Genomic DNA, 22,638 nt, shown 5'->3' with positions numbered 1-22,638 from the left:
ACTTTTACTAAATGATTATCTAAACATTTAAATTTGAAAATGTTACTTCCCTCCTCGGTCATCTTGAGTGGGTTCCTATTACCTCCAGGGATAAAATATAAGCTGTTTAAGTGGGTCTTAGCTATCTTTCCAGTCTCACTGGAAAATCCTTCCCTTCTCATATTCTGCATTATGTCAAACTACCCTTCTCTGAGTACATAACATTTCAACTTCTTTTTTCCCCTCCTCTCTGTCTTCTGACCTCATCATGTGAGAATTACTCTTTCCAAAGTTGTCTACAATTCTACAATTGCTAGATTCAATGAGATTTTCTTTATCCTCATCCTTCTTGACCAATCTTCAGCATCTGATAGTGTTGACTATCTTTTCCTGAATTCTCTTCCCTGGGTTTTCATGACACAGCTTTTGGTTCCTTTCTTATCTGTCTGCCACTCCTTAAAGTTTCCTTTGCTGGATTCTGATCTATAAATTGCTCCTTAAATTTGTCCTAGACTCTCTTCTTTTCTGTCCCTATATGCTCTCTTGGTGATCTTAATAGCTTTCATGGATTCACCATAGGCATCTCTATATAGAAGATTCCCAGATTTCTATACCCAATCTTAATTTATTTTTCTGCTCTTCAATCCCATATCACCACATTCCTATTGAGTATTTTTTCCCTGGATGTCCCATAAGTATCTGAAATTAGTATGCTCAAAATATAACACTATCTTACCCCCTTAAGCTTACCAGTCTTCTAAATTTCTATATCTTGTTCAAAAGTACCATCATCCATCCTTCCAGTCACTCAGGTTCATGATCTTAAAGCTATCCTCAAAATTTCACTCTCTCTCTTATTGCCCCCATTCCTACATCCAATCAGTTGTCAGGTTTTATTGATTCAGTGATTTAAAAAACAACCACTTCAGGAACTGCAGCCATCGTTTCAAATAAATAAACTATCAATATCACAGGATCCAATGTACACATACCAAATAGCATTGTAACCATGCCTTGAAAGAAATGCTAAATAAAAATTTAAAAAATCTATATAGTGAGATATTAATTTTTAATAACCTTAATGTTTCTAGGACTTGATAAATCTAATAGGAAGATTAAAAAGAATATTATATAATTAAAAAATGTTGGAAATGTTTTGATATATTTAAGGAGACTTCCAAATGGAAATCTCAGAGAATACATGTATTCTCAGGCTCCCATATATCTTTATTTTTTTTTTTTGCCTGGTTCAGGGTAACTTTATTGCTTTCACATTTGGTTCAATCTATCCAGGTTGGACTAGGGGCCACTATCCACAGATTCCAACCAACAGGAGAGACAGGAGAATTCATCATATAACTTTAAATATTAAAGTACTTCAGGCTAGTTTGGCATTCATCCTCTATATCTTTAAAATAATTTGTTAGGCCACAATGAAATCATTGGATAATGTAGGAAAGCAGATCTTTTAAACATATCATTTAGATTATATTATGAAATTATAGGAAATAGGAACAAGTGGTGCAATCCTAAATTAAGATTATATGATGATTTCCTACCTAAATAATGAATAGATCAAAGACAAATCATCAAATAATTTTTAATACTAGGGAAAGAATATGGGGATAATGAATCAACACAATAAAATATAGAATTAGTAATTATAATATAGTCATAGAACATTGATTATTACATTTAATGATATATATTAAGTATTATAAATTGATATAGAATTATTATATTATGATTAATTCAAATATAACTATTAACTTTAATATATAACAATATCTAAAAATATTAGAGGAAATTTTATGTCTTTGAACACATTAAGAAAGAAGAAAGGAGAAAAAGAATGACTGATAACTTAAGAATGCAATTAAAAAACTAGAAGACTGACAATAATCCCCCAAAAAGTATAAAGTGAAGATTTTGAATGTAAAAGGTGAGATAAATAAAACAAAATATTTTTAAAAATTGGACAAATAAATCAAACAGCTAATTTGTTTTTTGAGGGAGAAACCAAATTATCAGAATAAAAAAGAAAAATATTATTCACAAGAAATAGAGAGGTTACAAATAAATACCAAAAATTACTGCTTCAAATTATTTGACAATAAAACTGAAAATCTAAAAAAAAGTAATAACTATAAAAATATCAAATGCCAAAATTAGTAAGAACTGGAAAAAATAACCTAAAAAATTAATCCCAGAAAGAAAGCTCAGAAATCTGAGCAAGTCACAAATGAACTCCCATTAAAAAAAAAAAACAAAACACAACTCAAGGTTCAGGTGGATTTACAAGTACATTTTATAATATTTGAAACTATGCTACATAAACTGTTTAAAAAAAAGAGAAAACTTTACATCATTTCTATGAGATAAATATATTCTAGATTCTGAAATTAATGAAAGTAGAGAATCAGAACTACAGAACAATATCACTGATAAATATTAATACAAAAATTTTAAATAAAATTCTGTCAAAAAAGCAATTTAAAATCATTCTGACCAAGTTGGAGTTATGCTAGGAATGCAAAAATAGATCAACATCTTATACTAAAGATTGTAATAAATTCAAAATAGATGAATAAAAAGTCACACTTAAAAAGTTAAAGGAGAATGAAAGATTATATCTCACAAATGTGGATAGGGAATGAATCATAGCATATAAAATATTACAAAAGACAAAATAGATAATTATTAAAGAAAAAACTTTTGAACAAAAAATTAAAGCAGCTAGACTCAGAAGAAAAGATAAAGACTAGGAAAAAGATCTTTACATAAACTTTACACAAACATTAAAGTACAAAATGCAAACTATTGGAATTTGACACAGATCAGTAAGATTAAAAGCTATTTCCCAAAGGTCAAATGATATAAATAAATGGTTCTCAAAGGAAGAAATGCAAACTGTCAATAGTCATTTAAATTGCAAATAACCAGAGAATTGTAAATTTTAAAAAAGTTCTGAAGTATAATGTCACACACAAGATAATGGCAAAGATAGAACAGTTCAATATTGGCAAGTGACAGTCTAGTCATCTTCCCCCAGAAGGAATAAGTGGAAACAGAGATAAAAAAAGCTAGAATGGTTGATGAGTTCATTGACTTTAGCTTCTGACACCAAAGAAGTTCTAACAACCTTAGGTTTATTCTTAACTGATCTATTTATGATTCGTATACTTAAAAGCCTTTGAGGGAGGAGGGCAGGCTCTGTTTATGTAGTTTGCTGCACTTGTAAAGTTCTAGCTCCCTCAACTTTTATGGAAGGCTGGTTTTTCCCATGTTGACATCCCTCCTAAGATCAGAACCCTCACCAGACTGGCAGAGCAGGGATTCAGGAAAATAGGCATTACTGGTTTTAACCACTTTTAAAAACAATTGGGAATTATGCAAGAAAAGTTACAAAAATGTTTGTTCTCTTTATCCCCCTATTGAGGATAAAGTTCAAAGGAGGTTATTGAGAAAAGACTTATCTGAAAGAAAATATTCATAGCAATACTATTTGCAATGGCAAAAATTTGAAGGTAAACAGGTTGAGGCCTGGTTGAACAAACATTATGTCAATATGAGGGTATGTGATGGGTTATTTGAGTATAATTCAAAGCAATATAGGAAGCCTTAAAGGAACAAAATAGAACCAAAAGAATAACATACACAATTATAACAACTATGAAAATGAAGACACTTTTAAATGGAAAGAAAATTCAGATAACAATACTAGTTGTTAGTATCAATTTGTCAAGCATATATGCCAATCCTTTTAAAAAAATAGAAAAATTTTAAAGGAAAAGACATCACAAAAAGTCAGAATTTTTCAGAGAAAGAAACTGAAGGTTTAAAGAGGTAAATTTGCTTGACGTAATATGATTAGGAAGAACCAGTACTAAAACCTAGATCTTCTGACAGCTGCTTACTTTGTTGTAATAATTGTTTTCCCTTTTTCTTACTCCCTCTAATGGTACATGTTGGTAATGATTCAGATAGGAGAATTTAATTTCATCCCAGTACACAGACAGACTCATCACAGTACACACACACACACCATAATTTAATGTAGAATCTCAATAGCTAATTCGAAACCTTTAGTTTCCATTTTGAGGGTCATCCATCCTACTAATGATGGATAAAACACACTACACACTTACCCTATACCAGTAGCAGCAATTTTTCTGAATTGAGAGTAGGACATATAAACACTCACAATGTGGGGAAGGAAGAGCCAAATCCTGCATATCACCAAATGCTCCAGGGACAGGGTTTCATAAGGAATTGAAGCTTCCATCAAGGCAGCCAGTGCTATGAGTTCTGAAAGAGCTTGTGCAGAGAGTTAGGCTTTCTGAGCCTTGGCTAGAGATGGATTTAGGAGACAGAAGTGCTTTTCCTACCTTTTTTTTTCTAAGTTTTTTGGAATGCAATAGGGTTAAGTGGCTTGCCCAAGGCCACACAGCTAGGTAATTGTTAAGTGTCTGAGGTTGGATTTGAACTCAGGTCCTCCTGACTCCAGGGCCAGTGCTCTATCCACTGAGGCACCTAGCCGCCCCCTTTTGTTTTAATAGAAATAGGGTCAGATTAAAAGCAGTAAATAACATTTGAACACTTGCTAGTTATTACATGACTATGCTAAAGTATTGGTATGTCATATTTTGTCCTACATTGAATAGAATCAAAGAATCATAAGAATGATAGAATTGGAAGGGACCTTCTACTCAGGATGCTTTTCCTACTCTGACACTGGATGTGACCTTGGTCACATATTCATTATAGGCCCTCAGTTTTCTCATCTGTAAAATGAAACCATTGGTCTAGAGATGATTTTTTTTTTGCAAGGCAATGGGGTTAAGTGACTTGTCCAAGGTCACACAGCTAGGCAGTTACTGTCTGAGGTTGGATTTTAACTCAAGTACTCCTGACTCCAGGGCCAGTGCTCCATTCACTTCGCCACCTAGCCACCCCTAGAGATGATTTTCTAAAATCCCATACAGATATACTATGATTAACTTAATTCTTTCTCAGCAACATAATATCCAAGATAATTCCAAAGGACTCAAGAAAATGCTATTTACCTTCGGAGAAGAACTGAGAGTTATCTGAATGCAGACTGATGCATACTATTTTCACTTTTGTTAATGTGACTAATGTGGAAATATATTTTACATTATTGCACATGTATAGCCTATGTCATCTTGGTTGAGAGGGGAGAGAAATATTTGGAACTCAAAATATTTCACAAAAGGAATGTTGAACATATAATTGCAAAAAATAAAATACTATTAAAAATAAAATCCCATCTAGTACTAACAGTCTAAGATTAGTGAGCTACTAAGATTAGTAATTTATTATTATAATAAATAATGGAAGTATAACATCATCAAATTTTAGAGCTGAACTTTAGAAGGACTTCAGCAATGATTTAATAACAGGAAATTTATTGCCACCCCCCCTATCTACCCAAGGCAACACTTTTTTGTAGTGGGTAGCTTTAACCATGTAGCTTTTCCCTTATATTGAGAAAAAAAATAGAGTATTATACATCAAACAATGGTCCTAATTCTGCACTTTGGAACCAAGCAGAACAAGTCTAATCCCTTATTCACTGGAAAATCCTTCCAATAGGAAGGTAGCCATTATATCTCCCTAAATCTTGGCCCTTATCCTACTTTCTTCCTCTACTGGTAGATAAGAGCACAGACTCAGTAGAGTTTCATAGAAAAAAAAGCATAATCAGCTAGAATGCTAGATATGGTTCCTACAATAGTTTATTTATATTTATGTACACGTATTGTCTAAATCTGATACTCTTTAATTCTATATTTTTGATCAAAAATTAGTCTCTTAGCTTCTAAGTAATAGTTATAAATCTGAATTTCACTGAAAGTGAAAATGTTGGTCTGCTCTGTAAGGCCTGTCCTCTACATCTAAAATGTCGACTTGGCCTATGGTCAGCTCAGTTGATAGCACCAATGAATTCCTTCACCCAGATCAATAAACCTCAAGGTAAGAGACATCCTGGATAAGGAGAGAGCAATCCTATTATTATTTGTAAACATTTACTCTCCAGCCTATGTGAGATTCTTGTCAATAGGAATTTGAAGCAAATCTAATAAGGTATGAGAAAATATTGCAAAACCATGTCATCTATGTGAATCTCATTGGTTGTTTGACTCAGTTTTATGATTCTTTGTCCTTTCTGTATAAAATGCCCCCCCAACTTTATTTATTTTTATTTTTATTTTTTTTAGCTTTTGCAAGGCAAATGGGGTTAAGTGGCTTGGCCAAGGCCACACAGCTAGGTTATTATTAAGTGTCTGAGACCAGATTTGAACCCAGGTACTACTGACTCCAAGGCTGGTGCTTTATCCACTACGCCACCTAGCCGCCCCTCCAACTTTATATTGAGGTTGCATTTGTAAGGATGTTATCCACCCATGGGTTTTTAGTAAGAATAAAGAATACTTCATTTCTAAAAATAACTTTGTTATTTCACTTTTAGCCTAACAAAATTAAGGTTAACAGTATATCTATCTATCTATCTATCTATCTATCTATCTATCTATCTATCTATAGCTATATATAAACAGTGCATATATACACACATATGTATAATATGCACATGTACAGGTGCATATAAGATATATAATATATTTATATAGTATATGAACATATATAAGTACATATATATATACATATATATCTCTCAGATATCCAAATATAACTGGGTCTCAGTTTACACATTTGTAAAATGAGACTGTTTGACTAAATGATTTTTAAATTTCCTTGTATTTCTAAATAATCCATAAGCCTCCTACAGCTTTCCTTCAGAGCCTCCACAGTCTAATTCCAAATTGTTTCCCATTGTTCCTTATCTATGAACCCCCTGTGTCTCAATGCCTTGCTTCTTTATGTTTTCGCTTTTGTTCCTAGCACTTTCCACTATCCAAAATGCCCCCTTCCCTTCACTCCCCTATCCCTAATCTAATCTGCCCTATCCTCAAGACTCGGTAAATTTCCTGAGCAGTCTCAGCCTAGCCCTTGGTGATGTAGCCCTGAGCTCCTGCAGTCATCACTATTTTCCTGAACCTGGGTGTAAGTTTCTTTGCTTGTCATTTAGAATCTTGTCTCTTCACCTAATTGTAAGCACTGTGAAGGCAGGACTAAAACCACCTTTAAGTGTCTACCCCATTCTCCAGTCTTATGGTTTTCATAAAATGGGTACTCAATAAGTAATAATGTTTATCCTTCATTTTTGAAGACCATGGCATCAGGGAAGTGCTATGACAAGCACATGAATTGGATTTGAGTGAGGGGGGATACTGTGCTAAGTCACCAGCCTCACTTTCTCCTCCAGAGCCATCTGAATCCTGTGGCCAGATATGAATCAGCACAACTGGAGACAGCCCTAGATGTGGAGCAATCAGGGTTAAGTAACTTGCCCAAGGTAGTAAGTGGAAAGTGTCTAAGGCCAGATTCAAACTCTCCATCCTCCTGAATCCAAGGCCAGTACTCTATCTACTAGAAACACAGGATCCAGAGCTGGTAGGGCCTATGATTCTAGTACTCTCAGATTCTCTAGTGGGTCCCAACTGATAGATCATGAACCCTTCCTTGATGGTTGTGGAGGTGTTGCAAGGGATCTTTGAATCTCTATATAAATCTAAGAATAAGCATATTTGCCTTTTATAGACTAATAATATCATGTAACATGTATTTCTATTTTCAAATGTAGTTAGTTGCTTTTGTGACAAACATGCATTCATTTAGAAAGTATTACTAAATTCATACTAGCCTTTTTCATCATTATGTATTCTCTCATTCAAAAGGTGCTAAAAATCGAACTCCTTTCATATACGAACTTGTGATTTTTTATGCTTGAATTCAAAGGGAGTTTTCATATTTCATTTGGAAATCCCTGATCTAGTCTAAACTCCTCATTTTATTTTAGTTTTGATGTACTTTTAAACTCAGAATCACTTTCTAATACTGTTCCCTCTTCCCCCAACCCCATCCCAACTTTATTAATAAATCAATTAAGCAAAATGAACTGACATTCATATCTGATATTCTTAGTCAAAATTCCTCTCCCAGACATCTTTCAGTTACCAACATCCCCCATTTTACAAAGGAAGAAACAAAGCCAGGGAAGGAAAGGGAATTGCCTAGGATGGTGAGGCTGTTGAGAGAGCTAGGATTCAGACTAAGTTTCTCCCCCTTTATCACGCTGCCTCATTCCATTGGTTAATTATCTTTCTCTTCCACATTGGGGGTTCCCTGAGAGGCCAAGACCTTCTCCTCATTCTGTCACTTGTCTGCCAGATCGATCTTTGAACCATGTTGGGAGCCAGGGTCTCTAAGATGTTTGACACAATCACAGCAAGAAGACTCAAGGTAGTCACACTGCCTGATGGAACATTTCCTTCTTCAATATATATAGGGATTTCCATGCATACCAATATTTATAGGTTTATTATTGATTACAATATTTACTCACCCTAATACTGGAATGACTATAAAGGAAGGATTTCAGAAAAATTCCTTGAATAAAACAGATTGTAAACTCTGTGCAAATTTAACAAGACTGCCTCTCCCTGAGGCATACAAAAGGCTTCAGCATTATGAAATCTCTGGAAAACCCAACACTGGGAATTCTAAGGAGATGCCAGAATATATACAGGGAAAACAGATACAAGATGGGTCAGATAGACTTCCAGGGAAATTAATAGTTTTGCCCCCCTTTCCATACACAGGAATATATGAAAAAGATGGTGAGAAAATAGTACAGGTGACCGATATGTGAACTCATAGAAACTGTGGTTTCTACCAATAAGGCCTGAAAGAAAAATGGGTTATTATAAGAGTTAACGGGGGCAGCTAGGTGGCACAGTGGATAAAGCACCGGCCCTGGAGTCAGTAGTACCTGAGTTCAAATCCGATCCCAGACACTTAATAATTACCTAGCTGTGTGGCCTTGGGCAAGCCACTTAACACCATTTGCCTTGCAAAAACCTAAAAAAAAAAGAGTTAATGGGTGGACAAGCATAAAGGCCCTCACTATAGATTGTTAAGGAAGTGTATCGAAAAACATTACTTACACAAAAAATATAAAAAAACTTTCCACTAAAAGAATTACTTAATAACTTTAAATGAATTAACCATTATACAATGTAGTAATAAATAAGGTAACAGGTTAAGGTCATCATGGTCTGAGTAGGGATAAGAAATCAATTAGCTATATGATTATTACTTAAAGTTGTAATCACATGATTAAAACTTGTAACCATATGAACTATATGATTGATGATGAAAATTGTACACTTTGGTAACCAAGGAAATGATCTCAGCTTGCTTCCTTGCTTGAAACATACATGATTCTGAAATTGTAAAAATAAATCCAAGCAGCTGACAGTCAGTCAACCTGCTCCTGCCTTTACCCACTTGTTGACTCAACTCATTTCGCCGACTCTATCCCTCCTGTCAGGTTTCAAGGACCCTGCAGAGGCTGGACCCCCACGGAACCTTTATCAGTCCAGTATTTTCCTTCTTGGTGCCTTTTCTACCTATTCTTTCCTTATCCTGAGTTTCCTCACCAAGGTTCAAAAGCTTCTAGACAAGTTAATCCTCTCAAGTTTGTCACATTATAGTTTATGCATGACTTCTCTTCCTTTAGGGAAAGAGTAAAAGGGAATAAGACTAAATATTGGAAAGAATTTAACAGTAGGGAATGAAAAATTGCTGGAATGGCTCCTGAAGGAAAAACAAACCAGAGGGGAAAAAAGGAGAGGAGTTTGACTTGCTTTATTTGAGCAATGGGTAGTCCTGACCCAGTAATATCAGGGGCATTGACTCCTAAGAAAGCAGTAGGAAAGAAGTATTTAACTTGTTTACAAGCTAGTTATAAAATGGGCCTTATGGATGGATATATGGATTGAAGACAGATGACCAGAACTCTATAATTCCACTGTATCATTACCATTCAGCTCTTGATAATCAATTTTGTGGATTATACATGACCAGGGTTGAATCCCAGGCTAGTATTCCTATGCCCCATGCTCAAAACTAATTACCACTTTAAAATGGAGAGCAATTCTACTGTAGAACAAAGACAGACAAAAATGGTTATCTGATTCAAGTTCTTATTTTTCCTTCTTTGTTAGAGATAACTGGGATAACTGTCTCAGAAATCACAGAGGTTTGACGGTGACTGCATCTTTGAGATGCCCCCCCCCACCAGTGTGATAAGAGAAATTCTGCATCCTTGATCTCAGAGAGTCCAGATTGGAGCTTCCCAACCCAAACTTTGTTAGAGTCATTACCCAGAAGCAGTGTGTGGAAGAAGTTGAGATGAGAAAATACCTAGGTTCTAATCTTAGCTCTTTCCCACTATTCTACGTAACCTCAGGAAAGTCATTTTACTTCTCAGTCTCATTCTCCCAAACTACCAAATAGAGAAAATTCCTGCCCCGATTAACCTACAGGATCAAATTAAATCAAAGATGTTAAGTCATTTGAAAGTGTGAAGCACAATATTAAAAAAGATATAAGGGGCAGTTTAAGGGTGATAAAATGTCTGTCTTTTGATCCTTATTTGAGAGTCATGGTTTTGGACAGATTGAAACCTCATAGATACCCACATCAGTGGGTTGCCTTGAATGACTTCCTCCTACACACTCAACCACTCTTGATTCTAGGAGATTCCAGGAATGGTTCCATTTCTCTCCAACTTGAGTGGGTGATTGATTTCATATACACAAATACCTTCACAAATTTGCACATTCCTCCACAGAGACAGACAAACATACATCCATGATCACACACACAATTCACATAATAGAACTATAGGATCTTGGAGATGGAAGAGACCTCAAAGAATATTGATCAGTCCCAGAGACATACATTCATAGTTGTTATACAAAGTGGCAAACATTTATCTCATGCCCAGTCACCAACACACACACACATATAGAGGCAAATATGTTGTCACAAATAAACTCATCTGCCATCATAGTCTTTCACAAATGGCTCTCATGAGATCTCATCACTTCTCCTTCCCATCCCCCCTCTATTTCCCTCCTTCATTTTCCATGGTTTTTCCCTCTACTCACCCTGCTTATGAATTTGTTCTCTTCCCACGCCCATAGTGGTGGGTCCTTATAATCTTGTTTTATAGAAGATGGGGGTCTGAAGGAGTCAGTATAGGTACTTATAGGAGTCTTGGTTTTATGAGCAAAGAGGAACATGATGGAATCCAGGCACCACTTTCATGGGTAGTGCTCTCTAGAGGCTCTAGCTGAGCATCTGAAGTACCCTGTTCCCGAGGCTTTTATATCACTTATCCATAGGTGTTGCTGGTCTGCTATGATCCATTGCCCCTCTTGACCACCCCACAGACACCCTCCTATCCCATCCCCACCCTGCACCCTACTGATCCCAGAGCTGCTTATTGTGACATCGGGTGCAGACCAGTTCCCTCCCTCACCATTAGGGTTAACAGATAGGTCCTAGGAAGTCATAGGTTAGAGCTGCAAGGGACCTTAGGGACCATGTAGTTCAATCACTTCGTTTTTTTAGATGGGGAAACTGAAGCTAGGAGGATAAGGGTCATGCCCAGGGTCATAGAGTTAGTAAGTATCTAAGATAGAATTTGAATTTAGGTGTTCTCATCTCTAAGGTCCAGTGTCCTATTAGCCTTACCATATGTACTGTGTTGAGGTCAACACCTTCTGTGCTCCCTAACCCAACCAACCATTCTCTCCCCTTCATCTTTAAGACTCCTGTTGGGATCAGGGTTTCAAAGGCAAAGAAACCTGGTATATCATCTAATATAACTTACTTTTCTCCCTCCCCCTTTTCTGGATGAGAAAATTGAGAGAGAAGAAATGATTTGCCCAAAGGAACATAAACAGTTAATGATAGAACTGGGATGAGGAAACAACCCCAAGTATACCTCCAAGATGCACAGAGGGCTTAGATGGGTACATTTATTCCTCAGCCTCTGACAGATAAAGTCTGAATATTTTACGGATCCCAGAAAGATGAGCTCTGAGTTTAAGGAAACTCCCCTTGTGGAGACCATTGAAGATTATAGATGGTGGGTTTTTGGAGAGCCTTCTTGCCTGCTGGTTGGACAGTTTCTACCTTCCCACACATCACTGAAACCAGAAGGGAAAGGGAAGGAGAGTAGGAACAAGGGAACCAGGCACTCTTCTGATCAGCCCGGGAAAGAGGGAACAAAAGAGCTGAGAGCAGAGCATTCCTCTCAGTGTCAAGATATTCTCTGGCATCCCAACCTCTCACTTGGTAGTTATTCTGTATGTGAGTGTATATATATATATATATACACATATATATGTATATATGTATATATATATATATATTGTGTGTGTGTGTGTGAGAGAGAGAGAGAGAGAGAGAGAGAGAGAGAGAGAGAGAGAGAGAGCGCACCAGTATTGGTCAGGACAACCTGGGTTAAATCTCTTTTGCCTCAGGATACTGGACAGGTTGCTAAATGTACCTCTTTAAGACCATAAAATTGCCTGTGTGTGATGGTAGTGTTTTTTTCATTGAGAGTTCTTCATATTGTCATCAGAGGTTTAGCCCTTCCTCCTTCCTCCTCTCTCACCCATTTTGTATTGTAGATAATTAATAATATGTTGCCCTGACTCCTTATACAGGCAGGTAGGTGGTGTAGTGGATAGGGTCTGGTGTCAGGAAGACCTGAGTTCAAATCCAGTCTCAGACACTTCCTAGCAAATTGCTTAACCTCAGTTTCTGTATCTATAATAGGATTGTTGTGAGAATCAGCTATTTATAAAATAAGACCTTAGTGTAGTGCCTGCCACATTATATAAGGGGCTGTTTCCTTATTTCCTTTCCTTCTACTCTCATGGATGTTGCTGGGCGAGCCAAGGAGACTCACGGCTCCCTGCAAGACCAGGTCTTACCTGAGTCACAGAATGAGGAAGAAGAATCTAGAACCCAGAAATCCTGCCTTCCCCACCACCCTTCCCCATGCCCCCCCAGCCCCCACCAGTGAACCAGGAAGCCATGGGACAGGCTTGTTCATATTATGCTTTTTAATATCATTAATTGTGTTACACGACACACAACCAGGAACGATGATAAATACTGCGATGGAAATGTTAAAAAAATATTATACATGTCTCATGTCTCCAAAAAACACACCTTTTAAATAAATAAAAGCAGAGTAACTGACACTCTAAAGGAAGAGAACCCCCAGTCATGAGGACTGAGTTGAGGGTCAGGGGTAGGGCTGGGGACCAGTGAGGTTAAGGCAAATACCTACATGGATAGGGTCAGAGGCATGACGGGGAGGAAGAGGAGGTGAGTTGGGAGGAAGGGGGCTGTGGTTGCAGGAAGGGGTCTTATCACAGGAGAAGAGGAGTTACACAGAAAGCTTGATTCTCCCAAACCTCATGAAGTGGTCTGGAGGGCTCTTGCCTCCCTTCTTTCTCCATCTCTCCTTCAGCCCAGGGGCCAGACACGAGGGGAGAATACCTTGACTCCCAGCAGCAAGATAAGGTACCACCACCACCACCTCCACAAAGAATTTTCATTTCCTTGATTCCTTATCCTTATCCTACAGGGACCCAGGGAGAACAAGCACAAAGCTTATCTGTTAAATTCACATCAGGACACAGGTATCCTGTCTCCATCTAAGGAACTAAGCCATACTGATTTTAGTTATGATTTAGTCTTTAGTCAGAAGTGAAGTTATAAGGGTCCACCTGAGATGGAAGAGGCAAGAAGAAGACAGGTAGTTTCATGTGGCTTGACCAAAGAGAAGGGGTCTGGGGTAGAGGGGAGGTCCTTGGTAGTTGAAACAGGGCAGTATAGGTCTTAGGGTTGGGAAGAAAAGACTATTTTCTAGAGTTCAGAAGACTTCTCGGACATGAGTGGGGGATAAGAATAAACCAGTCATACCCTTGGATGGGCCAGTCTATTTCTGCCCCAATGATTTGCAAATCTGCTTGTGGTTGGGCTCCTCAATTCTCAGAGGTTATCACTTCTATGGCCAACCCTAACCTCAGGAATGCTGCCATTACCTTACACTATTTGGGGGGTAGTCACTGGAGGGGAACAGGACCTACAATTTATACATGGCTGCCTATTTACCCATCACCCTAAGGGTCAGGTAGGTGTTTCTGAGGAGCCAGAAACAGTAATGTGTAACATAGTAACCTCTCTACCCTCTGAGAGTCATACCTGGCCTCTTTGGGGACATTAAATGGTGCCTGAACACTGAATGTGATTAGAACTGTTCACACACACATACATATGTATGTATACACACATGTATCTGTACATGTGTGTATGCATATAACTGTAAGGAAGTGATGGTTCACAAATGAGTGTCTATACCTGTATGTGGTACCATTTGAAGGACTGAGGGGAAGGGTACTCCTCCTCCCTCTACCCCTCAACACAGGGAGATCCTCTTCCCTCAGGTAACTAGGCTTGAGAAGTATTGGGCTAGTCTGCAATCTGTACCTCAATCCCTAATTCCCAATCCCACACCAAAGTTGGGGAGACTGACAGTCCAGAGGGTAGGCAGGGAGAGAATGGTATTGCTGGGTTTATGCCTCGGAGGGTCCTGAGGATTTTGACTGTTTCAGAAATCAATTTTTCCAGTGCTGGACTATCCCAGGTTGGGGCAAAGGAGACCAAAACCTGTCGGTCTGATCCACTTTGATTCTGCTTCTTCCACCTTCCAGACCTCTTCCAACTCCCAGACCTAAAGGCAAGGAAGCTTCCAAACCTTGCTCCTTTCCCAAATGAGCTCCATAGAGCTAAGCTGGTGAACCAGAAGCAAACTATTTTCTCATGTACTTGCATCACCCTTTGAGGTTACTGCCCATTCTAAAACTAAGAGCATCCCCTTCTCATCAGGGGTCATGTTCTCTCCTTCCCAACTAAGGGGAGGCAAATTCAGCATCCAGGACTTCAGGAAGTGGGGCCCATGGATTTTTTGCTTTTTATGGTGCTATTAGGGCCCTATTCCCACTCTGATCCTTCTAACCCAAACTGCAGGACTAGCAATAGTACAGACATGCATGCAAATACTTTACACACACACTTATAGACCTCTCTCTCTCTCTCTCTCTCTCTCTCTCTCATAGAAGCAGAACCAGAGACACACTACTGCTCTGCCTAAAGACATATACTAACAGATACACACATATATGTATACATATATAATCATATAGACACACACACACTTCCCTGAAGATGCCTATTCTATGCAACCTCCGCTAAGTCTCATGAAGTGTAGGATGCAGACCAAGCAGCAAGTTCAGTCCACTCATGAGTGATTGTGGGAAGGAAGTTAGTTGGATGGGGAGGGCAGAGCAGGTTCAGAGGCAGTCCCTGGACTGCAGACCCAAAGGACATACTACTCTGCTGGGAAAGGCAGAATCTTAGGATAAGGGAGGCAGGGAGGCCTGGTGAGGCTCAGCTCTAACTAACCACACAGTAGCGGAGGGGATTGACATCAATAACTCCTCATTTCCTGCTTCCAGCTCCTCACAAAGACTTGGTGGCAAACAGAGAGATGGGGGGAAGTGGGGTGAGACTGGGCCAGAGGTAGTTCCTTCCACTCACCACCACTCCTAAAGAAACACCAGGGCACTAACAGAACTAGGCAGATGGGAGTTTATCCTCATTCTCACCTTGGTTCTGATCCCATGCACATTGTTCCTCTCTTTTCCCCTCCTAAAAAGAGGAAGAGGAAAAAACACAGAAAGTAACAGAGAAGGAGAGGAAGAGAGACAGGATGACAGCAAGAGAGGAAGTTGTTCCCCTGGTGGTAGAGATGGGAAGGCTCCCATCATATCTCTTGGGAAAAATGATGGGAAATGAAGAAACTATGACCAAGTTGGACAAAATAGAAGGGGAGAGGAGATGGAGACTAAACATTAAAAAAATCTAAAAATCAGTGTGTAGGTCAGAAGGCAGGAGTAGGACAAGCCAGGATCAGGAAAGATAACAAGTTTCCATGGTACACATCATGAGGCTAAAACCAGGGCAAGTCATGCCAGGTTAGGCTGAGTAGCCCTGGTGCTGGCCTTCTTGAGTCATATCAGGAGGAGTCTTTGGGGTATCCTTCAGCTGCCAGGTGCTATACTTCTGTAGCAGATCATCATGAGGCAATCTCCAAGGATCTCTGGGGGAAGACATTGAGTCTGAGCATCCTGGCAAATCAGACTGGGTCACGGCTTGACCTGAGGACAACTGGAAGAGCTCTCTTCTGAATGCAACACAGACTGACTTACCCTAGGTCTGTGAAGGCTGTTGCAGGCTGCTTCCTTCTTCAGTTCCCTTTCAGCTCTCACTAACCCCTGATATCTCTCCTCCCATCTCCTCCCCCCTCCCACTTTTCCCAGACTTTTGGCCAGTCTGTCTGCTGGAGACAGTGATGGCCGGGAAGCCAATGGAGGTGGTGGTGGTTTGGGGAAGAAAGGGAAGCTGGCTGAGTCCTCTTTAAACAAATCAATGAACAAAGAGCCCCTACCACCCTCCCCCCACCCCCACCCCCCCAGTGAAATCTCATTTTGGTTTCTCCCGGCTTCATGAACACAGAGGTACACGTCCTACCATAGGAGGAAGCAATGGCTGTTAAGAAGTTGGCCAGTGTCGAAGGCCAGGATCAGGGCCCAGAATGGGAACTAGGGTGGGAATGGGCGACAGATGTGTGTCATCCTACCCCACCCTGCCCCTGTCCTAGCCCAAGTTGGCCGTTACTGGATGTGACAGGCAGTAGAAGAAGTGGCCTGGCAGCACATGCATGTGGGGTTCACAGATTTAGGGGGGATGAGGTCGAGGTCCTCGTCATCAGGAATCTCATCTAACCGGTAACCGTCCTTCAGCAGCTGGATGTTCAAGTCTTGGTTGATCTGCTGTAGGCAAAGGGGAAGGCGGTCAAACCTGAGGTAAGTGGTGGGCTAAGACAAGCAGGCTGCCTAGTCTTAAGTAGCCCTGGGAACTTGTAGACCCTGTCTTCCACCATGCAAAACCATCTCTTAATTCCTAAGCCCTATTTCTCCTACCTTCCACGTTCCACATCTATTTCCCAAATATCTCCTTAGCTTTTATCTACCTCACTCCCATCCCCATCTCCAAAGTCCTATCCTTTAAGATCTGCTCCTGCCTCCTGACCTTAGGATTTTATGTCTCATCTTCTGTTCTTGCATCTTGGTTCCACTGCTATGTCTTAGGGTTACAAATAGGTTGTGACCTATTTCTCAGGCTCCAATCCACTATTTTTAGCACCAAGGAGCAGATACAGTCCATGGTCCCATTTCTTTTCCCTGATGGACAATTCTTCCTTCCGGCTTCTCAAGCCTATCACAGAGCTGACACCTAGGGGCAGGTACAAGTGTCTATTTATAGTGAAAACGTGCAGACATTCCCATGACTCACCTCTGCTGAGGAGTAGCCTGAGGAGGAGTATCTGGACATGTCAAAGTCATCATCACTGTCAGTAAAGATAAGAAGGAAAAGATCATTGGTGATTTGTGAGCCTGGGTCCTCAGGAGTGCTTCTCTGGGGACTACACCTTGTCCCTGATCTGTGGCTATGGATGGATTTCCACTAGTTAATGGACTATCCCTGCAATTAATTTGGATTCTCAGAGCCAAGGTCTAACTTCCCTTCAACAGGGACAGTTTTATAGAAGCTGGATTATTTAATGGGAAGAATCTAGTTTTGAAGTAAAAAGTTATCAAATCTCAGTTCAGATTTAGAGGTAGGAAAAAAGAGATAACCTCATTTTATGAGGAAATTGAGGCCTAGAGAAATGAAGTGAGATGGTAAGTAGCAGAGCCAGAATTTGAACCCAGGTCATCTCCAAATTCAGTGCTCTTTCAGTTTCATCAAGCTGAGCTATGTGACTTTACTTAAATCCTAAAATCCTATCTACGATTCTATGACGAATCCTTTTCTCATGAAGTCCAGGGAGGGGGACTTGGGAGAAAGGATGGGTGGTGGGTAAGAAGAACCAGTCCTCTGGTCTCCCTTTTTCCCAAGAAGTATATTAAGCCAATACCTCTTTACCATCTTAAATAAACTAAAAGCTCATTTTGTTAGTCTATTTGTTAGTCCCCAAATAGAATTCACTTCTCTTTTTACTCCTCTTTTCAATCTCTTTCCCTTTTTTGGTGTTAATATAAGTTCCTCTTTTTCTTTTCATTTTTTTATTAAAAGTTTTTGAAATTAATAAACAACAAAACAAGAACACTTCAATATACAAAGAACAGAGAGGATTGCTTATGAGACTGCGAGAATCAGATATAGTTGGAGTTGTAAAAATGTTTCTATTAACATGAGAGTACCAATACTATCTTGGTTGTCTGTGTCCCTTTCTAATTTCCTTTGTTAGCCTACTCCTTTTTTAATTTTTAGGCAAGTCCTCCCTTTTCACTGTTAACTGACAGGCAAACTGGGTTCTGGGAACTTCCCTCAAGTGGCCCTAAGGTTCCAATGGTTGAACTTTCTAAGTCAGCCCACCTGTATAGTCTAAGAATGTTTGGGGGTTCATTTGCCCTACATTTATGGTTTCCTTTTATAGATGGGAAAGGTAAGGTCCCAAAAGAATTAATGACCACAAAGAGATCAGAGGAACAGCAAGGAAAAGGAAATAAAAAGAACCTTGTACCCAGTTTTTTTTTTTCAACACTGTTGTTCAGATGAATGAATGAATGATAGAAAAAGCATTTTTGAAGAGTGAATTCTTGCAGTGTTGCTTTTCATAGACTATTGTGAATATGACAGAAAAAGAAAATGACATGTTGGAGGGGATGTGGGAAAATTGGGACACTAATGCATTGTTGATGTGAAATGTTCAACCATTCTGAAGAGCAATTTAATACTGTGCTCAAAGGATTACAAAATGTACTCTTTGACCCAGAAATTCCATTACTAGGTGTGTATCTCAAAAAAAAATTAAAGACCTATATGCACAAAAATATTTAAAAAGGGTTTTTTAGGTTTTTGTAAGGCAAATGGGGTTAAGTGGTTTGCCCAAGGCCACACAGCTAGGTAATTATTAAGTGTCTGAGGCTGGATTTGAACTCAGGTACTCTTGACTCCAGGGCCGGTGCTCTATCCACTGTGCCACCTAGCCACCCCAATAACAGTTCCTTTTGTAGTGGCCAAGAATTAGAAATTGGGGGAGATGTACATCAATTGGGGAATAGCTGAACAAGATATGATATATGAATGTTATGGAATACTATTCTATAAGAAATCATGAGTGGTAGAAATTTAGAAAAGCATGGAAAGAATTACATGAACTGATGCTGAGTGAAGGGAGCAGAACCAAGAAAACATTGTACACATTAAAAACAACATTGTGAGATAGTCAACTATGATGGAGGCAGTTACTCTCAGCAGTTCAGAAATCAAGGACAACCCTGCAAGACCTACTATGGACAATGCCATCCACATCCAGAGGGAAAAACCACAGAATCTGAATGCATATTATGTTCACTTTTTAAAAACTTCTTTGATGTTTTTCCTTCCTATCTCATTTCCTATCCTATTCCCCTTAGTTCTAATTCTTCATAACAAAAAGCTAAAATGTAAATATGTTAAGCAAATGTATATATACAATTTTTACCAGACTATTCATCACCATGGGGAGAGGGGAGGGAAAGGAGAAGGTAGAAAAATGTATAACTCAGAAATTTGCAAATGAATGAATGTTGAAAAACATTAAAATTTCAATGAAAAAAAAGGAATGAATCAGGATGGTTTATGAAAAACCTGTAAAGTCTTATATGAATTGATACAAAAACAGCAATACTGTATGATGATTAATTGTGAATGACTTAGCTATTCTCAGCAATAAAAAGATCCAAGACCAATTCCAAGACTTATGATGTAAAATATTAGAGAAAGAATTGATGAAGTGTGAATGTAGGCCAAAGTACACTACTTTTACTTTCTTTTTTGGTGTTTTTTTGTCTTTTCTTTCACAACATGACTATTATAGAATTAATGTTTTGCATAATTAAACATAAATAACCTATATAATATTGCTTGCCTTCTCAATAAAGGGTGAGGAGAGGGGAGGGAATTCAGAATGCAAAATTAAAAAAAGAATATTAAAATAGTTTTTACATGTAATTGGAAAATTAGAAGTTTTTTTAAAAAAGACTGGCTCATGAGCAGGCTTTCTTATAATTGGTTGAAATCATCTACTCTTTAATGTTAAGTATAAAATATTTTGCTATTTCAAAACCATACTAGTAGGATTCTAGGGAAAGGTTAAGAAATAAGGTGAATGGACTACATGATCTCTAAGTGGGGCACTCAGATAAACAGGTCAGCATTGATACTATTGTGTTAAATTTAATAGGAGCTTCTAAAAATCAGGCTTTAGGTATAGAATGTTCAACTTTGACACTGTATGACAAGGACATTCATTTTCCTTTGGAATGAGGCAGTCCCCGAGGAACCTGTCAGAGAATGTGTGGAAAAGTAAGAAAGGAGGGAACTGTTAACTGAACCTGGAAAACATGAAGTCTTGGAGATTTAAGATCCGTCAATCATTTCTGCTATCAATAAAAATAGCTGTCATTAGTATAGTGCTTTATATACATGATTTTTATATACATGATCTCATTTGATCCATGAAAACATGCTGTGAGATGACAACTTCAGGTATTATCCCCATTGAAGAGATAAGAGGAAACTGAGGCTCAGAGAATAAGTGATCTGCCCATGATTACATGGCCACTAAACTATCAAAAGCTGGATTCTAAGGTAGACTTTGCTGACCCCAAGCTCAGCACTTTATTCCCCTCTTCCATGGGGTCTCTTCAAATGAGTAGAGAGCTAGGGGATAAGAAACAGAAAATTGGTATGAAAACCATAAGACATGAGGGTGAGCCTGTGAAATGAAAGAAGTTTATTTCTAGCTTTGGGATGGTAGAAGGGAGGAGGAATGGGGAACTGTGTTAGACAAACAGGACAAGGAAAAGCTTCCATCTGCTCCTGAAGTGTACAGAATCAGAGGACCTAGGTTCAAATCCTGACCCCACTGCTTACTATCTTTGTGATCTTGGGAAAATCCCATTAGCTCTATGGCCCTTAGTTATCTTTTCTGTAAAATGAGAGGGTTGGGCTAGATGGTCTTTAAAGGCCCTTTCTCTCTAAATCAATAATCCAACAATCCTATGAAACCACAGGGTTGCTGGTAAGGTTGCTAGGCCCCAAAGCTAATTTGGAGCAGCAGATAAACAAGTTCAATTCAGAGACAGGCAGAAATGGCCCAGTGGACATGCTTCAGATGCAGTGAATAGAACAGAGAAGAACAGTTTTTAGGTTGCATTTTATTTTGGTTATTCTTCCATACAAGATTTTATATAGACTTTGGTTTCTCATACTTCCCCTGATTGACAGGAGATCTGAGTCTCTTTCTCCTACAGGTTCAACAGCCATGGGCAGATAACTTTCTCCACATCGAGATAAGAGTAATCCTTCCAGGTCCTGGATCTTATCCTTGGAGAGTGAAGGGAGGTGACTGCATAGTACAAGGTGGACTGAGGTCAAGGGAAAAAATTCTGGGACCAGATAGTACTTTCCTTCTTCAGGAGATTATGGATAATGATAAAATTTCCAGGGCCTGCAGTCAGAAATCTCCAGAAGGAGGAAAGGTGAGTGAGGTCAACAGCAAATGGCTTAATAAATCCAAGAAGATATTTCTGGAAGCTAGGTAAGAAAGCATCTTTCTTATCTGGAGGCCAGGCTCTAAAGGACTAAGGTGACTGTAGAGTGGAGGTGTAACAGTTTCTCAGGGTATTGTCAATTCTCCAGGGTCTAGCATGGTGCCTTAAATGGAATAGGCACCTAGGCACCTAATAAACATTTTTTGAATTAAATTCCAGGACCAAAGAGGTCCATACCCAGGGAAGACTAGAAAGTCAGTCTGGATAGCCGAAAGAGCTGATTTCTTCCCATCTAGAGTGCTTGCGCTCGCTCTCTCTCTCTCTCTCTCTCTCTCTCTCTCTCTCTCTCTCTCTCTCTCTCTCTCTCTCTCCTCTCTCCCTCTTCCCTTCTCCCCTCTCTCTCTCTCCCCCTTCCCCTTCTCTCCTTCTCCCTTTCTCTTTCCTCCCCCCCCCTCTCCGTCTCTCCCCCTTTTCCTCCTCCTCTCCCCCTCTTTCTTGTTTCTCTCCCCCTCCTCTCCCTTCTCCCTCCTCCATCTCACACACATACATATATACATACACACACAATGTATTTGGGGCTCCTCTTTCCCAAGCCCCATACCTATCTGTGTCAAGGGCCACCAATGGCTTCTCATCTGGACTCTGATCAAGTGAAGAATATCCTTTGTTGGGGACCACCAGCCTGGATAGAAAAGAACAGAGAGGTCATGGCTAGCTGTCCAGATCAAGTCCTTTCCCTTTTTTGCCTATTCTCTGCACTGGGATTTATGCTAGAGAGGTCTAAATTTTCCTAGCCACCACAAAGGGAACAACTGGCATGTTGAACCTGGGTCACAGTGGTCCATGCCAGGTGTTCTTGACTACAACAGCAGCACAGTTACAAAGGGAAGGCCTTATGTATGTCAGGTTTATGAGGAGGACTGGATGCTAGTCAAGTGCTTCTCACAAGGCCTGACTAGCTAAGCCTGGTCCAAGG

General features: G+C 39.2%; 2 protein-coding genes across 8 annotated transcripts in view; both read right to left on the bottom strand.

The window, feature by feature from the left end:
• SPMIP6 (sperm microtubule inner protein 6) overlaps window positions 1-11,394 on the bottom strand; it is a 45,461-nt gene extending 34,067 nt beyond the window's left edge. For 2 of the 5 annotated variants that reach the window (XM_074196580.1, XM_074196583.1), the window contains exon 1: window positions 11,079-11,394. In XM_074196580.1, coding sequence (XP_074052681.1) covers window positions 11,079-11,213 — 135 coding nt within the window. In that variant the 5' untranslated portion in view covers window positions 11,214-11,394. The remainder of the gene's footprint in view (window positions 1-11,078) is intronic. The other 3 variants (XM_074196582.1, XM_074196584.1, XM_074196581.1) reach the window with 3 other exon arrangements.
• Window positions 11,395-16,532: 5,138 nt separating this feature from the next.
• The window catches only part of FAM219A (family with sequence similarity 219 member A), a 91,627-nt gene continuing 85,521 nt past the window's right edge, over window positions 16,533-22,638 (bottom strand). For 2 of the 3 annotated variants that reach the window (XM_074196572.1, XM_074196575.1), the window contains exons 4-6: window positions 22,264-22,344; window positions 17,413-17,467; window positions 16,533-16,889 (exon numbers count right to left, since the gene is read on the bottom strand). In XM_074196572.1, the coding sequence (XP_074052673.1) occupies window positions 16,731-16,889; window positions 17,413-17,467; window positions 22,264-22,344 (295 nt within the window). In that variant the 3' untranslated portion in view covers window positions 16,533-16,730. The remainder of the gene's footprint in view (window positions 16,890-17,412; window positions 17,468-22,263; window positions 22,345-22,638) is intronic. The other variant, XM_074196574.1, reaches the window with a different exon arrangement.

This window comes from Macrotis lagotis, chromosome 8 (assembly GCF_037893015.1).
Source record: "Macrotis lagotis isolate mMagLag1 chromosome 8, bilby.v1.9.chrom.fasta, whole genome shotgun sequence".
NCBI lineage: Eukaryota > Metazoa > Chordata > Mammalia > Peramelemorphia > Peramelidae > Macrotis > Macrotis lagotis.
The sequence above is the reverse complement of the archived record's forward strand: the minus strand, read 5'-3'. Positions and strand labels throughout refer to the sequence as shown.